Source organism: Notothenia coriiceps, unplaced genomic scaffold (assembly GCF_000735185.1).
Source record: "Notothenia coriiceps isolate Sejong01 unplaced genomic scaffold, NC01 NC01_scaffold00029388, whole genome shotgun sequence".
In the NCBI taxonomy this organism is placed as follows: domain Eukaryota; kingdom Metazoa; phylum Chordata; class Actinopteri; order Perciformes; family Nototheniidae; genus Notothenia; species Notothenia coriiceps.
Genome location: NW_011362089.1, coordinates 9,260 through 15,177, shown reverse-complemented (window position 1 = coordinate 15,177; position 5,918 = coordinate 9,260). Strand labels below are relative to the sequence as shown.

Sequence of the window (5,918 nt, the reverse complement as noted above, 5' to 3'; positions counted from 1 at the left end):
ATCGGGGATCGGAGCCGATCACGTGATTTTCAAAAGATCGGAATCGGGAGAAAAAAAATTAGGGATCGGATTTTTTTTTTTTTTCAATGTTACAAAACAAAAATGACCATGTTCAAGTCTTGAAGTCATCCTGAGGCCTTAGTTTTGGTTTCAAATTACACAACATCATATATGTGTTGCTTCTTTGGGGCTTGTTTTCATAGACCTGGTTGCTTATTTCTCTCAAATCTGGCAACAGAGTGGGCAGGGCGCAGTGTCTAATTGTAGCAGTAAGCTAACGAGTACTGAAAGCTTTATTTTGTTTTGATCCAATGCTGCACAACTGAACTGATCCAATGCTGCTGTGAAAGAAAGAAGCTATATCCATGTTGGATAGAATATCCAATTTAAATAAAAAAATTACCTTAAGGGACAACTTGAATGCTTTTTTTTCCTCTTAATGCATTGCATAAAGATCGGATCGGGAAAAATCGGTATCGGCAAATTGTCAAAATCAAATGATCGGAATCGGATCGGGAGCAAAAAAAGGTGATCGGGACATCCTTACAAAATAATATAATATTCTTTGGAAAGAGCTGTTCAACATAACTTATTTTACTTTTGATACTTTAAGTACATGTTTAAGATAATAATTATTTACTTTTACTCATGTAATGTTTAATTCAGGGATTTTAATTGTAATTCAATATCTTCAGACTGTGGTATTTATACTTTAAAGAGGCCTTATTGTGCTTTTCCCTTTCCTGATGTGTGTTATATAAGTGTGTGTGCATGTAAATGGTCTGCAAAGTCTAAAATCCATGTGTTACCTCCAAAGGGAGTTTCTCTCCCACACATATACAAAAAAATAGATTTTTGAACATTAAAGCATTGAAACATGTCAGAGTAGAGACAATAAATACAAATATGACCCTGAAAATGAGCATAATATATCTTCTTTAACCTAATCAAAGTAGGGAGTACTTCTTCCAACAATGGTTAAATGACATCACACACACACACATACCACACACACACTGACCTCGCGGACACACAGCTGAGCGGGCAGAGACACAGACAGAACCAGAGTTTCAAGCTCGTACTTTTCTGCCTTCACCTTCTCCGCTATCTGTGAACACAAAACATCAAGATCATCTGACGCAAGATACAATCTGACAATGTGTGTGTGTGAATATGTAACTGCACACACACCTTCACGGCCTGAGTCGTGCCACAGAGTTCCTGTAGGATGCCCAAACACGCCACACACACACTCGGCTCCTCCGTCAGTTTCTCCTCCTCCGCGTCTTCCTCTGACGGAGCTTCAGTCCCGCTGAGCTCCAGTTTCGCTCTTTTGCTCGGCGGGTCATCAGCGGGTTCATCAGTTGGTTCTGGTGCTGTTGCATCATGGGATTTGTTGTTTTCTTCTGTGGAATCTGCTGCTACTGAATCTTGGGATTTGCCGTTCTCTGTGTTGCCGATGAACGCTTGAAGTTCTTTGAGTGTTTCCTGGTGATAAATGACACGATGCAGGACGGATCAGCCAGTCACTAGCAAAAGAGGGTGCACTTAGACTGATTCATATTTTGTTATACTCGTTAATGTTATCATAGTTTTCTTAAAATAGTTTTATATCTGTGTTTTTTACATTTGTTTTACTTTTATCTATGCACCACGACACCAAGTCAAATTCCTCGTACGTGTGAACCTGGTAATAAACCTGTTTCTGATTCTGATTCTGTTCTGATTTATATGAGGCTCCCAGAGGACTTTTCAAAGGCTTATAATTAAGTATAGCAGGTGAGTGTTACCTGGTGGGGCTTCCTGTAGGCGGCCTGGACGCTCACGCAGCAGAACCTGAGGACGCAGCGAGCGCAGCAGCCGGCCGACAGAAGCTTCTGGACCACGGGTTTATCTTTCTCCTTCAGAGGCAGCATGACTCCAGACTGCAGGAGGGGAAGAGACGATGGTTAGGAAACACAGGATGATCAGGGCTGGATCACATGACAGTTAGTGACTAAGTATGCATGTCACATACAAACAAAACTTCTGGTTAAACCTTTCGAAGTGTGAGAATTAAGAGCTTATTTCCGTATCCTTATATAGCTTCTTTGATATGGACAGATCCAGTACTTACACTTAAATAACCTTCTATCTGTTGTAATTGTACTTATAAGTTGGAAGAATAGTTTTGCCAGAGCAACACTTGTATTGTTAATCTCAGCTTGTTCATAATAATAATAACATTTTATTTATAGCAAGGTGCTCATAGAAACATGTTAAAATGTATAAATAATTACAATAACAGCACACACACATTTTAAACTACACAATAGAGGCAGTATAGACACGTTGTGCCTCTCCACCTCTGTTTCTTACTTCTTACTTAGCCCTTTCCCTCAACCTATCCTAAGGGAGTGCATGTACGTAGACATGTTAGTTTAGCTATTATAGGCTTAGACTGTCGGGGGACACCTTACTTCTTCCTTCTCTCTGTCTGTACCTGCGTACTCTCATGTTTCGAATAACCCAGCTTCCCCAAATGTATTTTTGGTGTCTATCTACGCCGCGATCCTGAGTCGAGGCTGATCCTGTTGCTGCGGTCCTGTGTCCTGGATCCTCTATCCTGAGTCCTGGACTTCGAGTCGTGGCTGAACCTGTCTCTGCGGTCCTGCCTGACTCTCACCATACTACTTCCCTGATGGCTCCCACAAGATTGCTGACATCCTCGTGGGTTCATCTTCTTATTATAGACACATGTGTCTATAATAATAAGATTTACAGAATGTAAATGTATGCATTTCCAAACATTTGGTCTACCTATGTTGTAAATGTATTATCTTTTCAATTTACACACGGCATCTATTGCACGTCTGTCCGTCCTGGGAGAAGGATCCCTCCTCTGTTGCTCTCCCTGAGGTTTCTCCCATTTTTCCCTTTAAACTGTGGGTTTTCTCTGGAAGTTTTTCCTTGTATGATGTGAGGGTCTAAGGACAGAGGGTGTCATATTGTCATATTGATATTCTGCACAAACTGTGAAGTCCACTGAGACAAATGTAACATTTATGATATTGGGCTATATAAATAAACATTAATTGATTGATTGATTATCTAAAAAGTAAAGCTGATGATGGATTACTGTGGTGGAGTTAAAATAACAATAGCCTATTTCTCTTTGAAATGTGATGGAGTAAAAGGAGAGTAACTGTGACTATTCATGTTAAGTACCCCACAAGTAACACAAATGTGTAATACTTGAAGGAAAGGTGTAAAATGTTTCCATAAATACCAATATCACACACTACAACACAGACTACACCCCTTTTTGTTAAATACCAACCATATGCCGCTAAAACTGTGTAATATACCAGGCTGCTAAATCCTCCAAACTGTTACAGTCAGAACACGTAACATGAACGTGCCGGGCAGCGCGGCCCCGTGGGTTAGATGCACGTTCATAATGCCGAGGAAAATAACTCTCAGAATAACGTTAAGCACATTTTACAACTTGAGGACCGAATGTTTTTAATAAGGGCTATACAAACGTTCATAGTGGGTAGTTTAAAAAAATTATGCAACGATTTACAGACCACTCTTTCCCAATGTTAGTCAATGGGGAAAAGTGTTTCCGGGCCCAGCAACCTAAACGGAAGTGTAGTACCGCCGTTTGGCCACAACGAATATTCTCATCAGAGTCCGGCGCACTTCCTGGGGGCTTGGTTACAACCTGGGCAGCGAGTGTGGCAACTGTGCAACCTGATCTCACCAGAATGCGTGACTCCTCCACGACTCCTTANTGGATTATTGTAACTCTTTATTATCAGGGTGTACCAAGAAGTCAGTCAAGTCGCTACAGCTGATTCAAAATGCTGCAACTTGTGTACTAACCAGAGTTAGGAAAAGGGACCACATTACTCCTGTTCTGGCTGCCTTACACTGGCTCCCTATAGAACACAGGATATAATTTTAAATTATTCTTCTCGCCTACAAAGCCCTTAATGGGCATGTGCCATCTTACCTTAAAGAACTCATTATACCCTACTGTCCTACTAGGGCATTGCGTTCCAAGAATGCAGGGTTGTTGGTTGTTCCTACAGTCTCTAAAAGTACAATGGGAGCCAGAGCCTTTTCTTATCAAGCTCCACATTTGTGGAATCAGCTTCCAGTTTGTGTTCGGGCGGCAGACAGCCTATCCGGGCGCTTAAAACCTTCCTTTTTGATAAAGCTTATAGTTGATAAAATAATCTAATAAGAGTGCATTGACGTAGACATGTTGTGCCTCTTCATCTATACATCTTAGTTCTTACTCTTTTTCCTTGCTGATGGTATGTAATTTGGTGGTGTGTGTGTAAACGGTGGAAGCAGGGAGAGACATATACTGTACGTGCCTTGATCCCTGACGAGTCGACACACAACTGTAGATTGGTGTCAGTGCCAAAAAAAACGTTTTAGGAGCAATGCGCTCATGGTATAGATGTGGCGCATACATCTTAATTCCTACTCTTTTCCCTCACCCAATCCTAAGGGAGTGCATGCACGTAGACACGTTAGTTTAACTGCTATAGGCTTAGTTTGTCGGGGGACACCTTACTTCTTCCTTCTCTCTGTCTGTACCTGTGTACTCTCAGGTTCCGAATAACCCAGCTTCCCCAAATTTATTTTTGGTGTCTATCTACGCCGCGATCCTGAGTCGTGGCTGATCCTGTTGCTGTGGTCCTGTGTCCTGGATCCTGAGTCATGTGTCGTAGCCACAATGTAGCCGCCACATTGTGTCCTCTATCCTGAGTACTGGATTTGAGTCCTGGACTTTGAGTCGCGGCTGAACCTGTCTCTGCGGTCCTGCCAGACTCTCATCATACTACTTCCCTGAAGGCTCCCACAGGATTGCTGATATCCTCGTGGATTAATCTTCTTATTATAGACACATGCATTTCCAAACATTTGGACTACCTACGCTGTAAATGTATTATCTCTTGGATTTACACACGGCATCTATTGCACGTCTGTCCGTCCTGGGAGAGGGATCCCTCCTCTGTTGCTCTCCCTGAGGTTTCTCCCATGTTCCCCTTTAAACTGTGGGTTTTCTCTGGAAGTTTTTCCTTGTACGATGTGAGGGTCTAAGGACAGAGGGTGTCGTATTTTCATACTGATATTCTGTACAAACTGTGAAGTCCACTGAGACAGATGTAACATCTGTGATATTGGGCTATATAAATAAACATTGATTGATTGAACACTGTACCTTGAAAATCAATGCATTCTAATAGCGGATCAATTTTAGCCGTTGGCGGTTTTAGGTATAAAGTGACCCCTGGCGGTTCTAGTGTTAAACGCTGCAGATCCATCCGAGTGCTCCACTTGTTTCTGGCCTCTGAAGGAGATCTAATGTTGTCACTGAGTCAATGACTCACACACAGACATCTCAAGCTCCATTTGTTTTGCCTAAAGTGCTTGTTTCGGTGAATTCGCACAAGGAAAAGTCATGCTGAATTAGTTACAAATACAAGCACTTATTATTTTCACAACAATCAGTATTAGTGTTGATCGCTGAAACATATTTATTAACAGTAACAGATTTATGAAAATGTATCTTTCAACAAATAGGAGAAATGGCTACCACCAGGAAGGGGAAGCTGTGCTGATACATCAGTATGCTATTATTCTCTGCGCATTCCAGTTACATGTGAATGATATTAATCTGGGAGAAAGAGATGCAGTTGTTGTTCATAAATGTGGAGTAATGGGCTGACAGGCCTGCAATTCAATGCACAGACATTTTATGACATGAGTTAGCAAGGCTGCTAACAGTATAGCAAACAACATGTGGCAACACTTGATTACCGAGATAATGGTAACATAATGGTTTATCAAACTCAAGTTATTAGTTATTTAACAGTAAACAAGCTAATTTATTATTGTAAAGAAGTTATTAGTTATGT

The 5,918-nt window shown here is 41.3% G+C and overlaps 1 protein-coding gene across 1 annotated transcript; it reads right to left on the bottom strand.

The window, feature by feature from the left end:
• Window positions 1-1,002: 1,002 nt before the first annotated feature.
• On the bottom strand, window positions 1,003-2,496 carry LOC104958791 (putative tRNA pseudouridine synthase Pus10; the record flags this gene model as incomplete). Its single annotated transcript, XM_010786593.1, has 4 exons — window positions 2,491-2,496; window positions 1,791-1,925; window positions 1,192-1,488; window positions 1,003-1,108 (listed from the first exon to the last, which is right to left on the bottom strand). Coding segments are annotated over exons 1-4 (544 nt in total), but the record flags the coding sequence as incomplete, so codon positions are not given.
• Window positions 2,497-5,918: the final 3,422 nt, after the last annotated feature.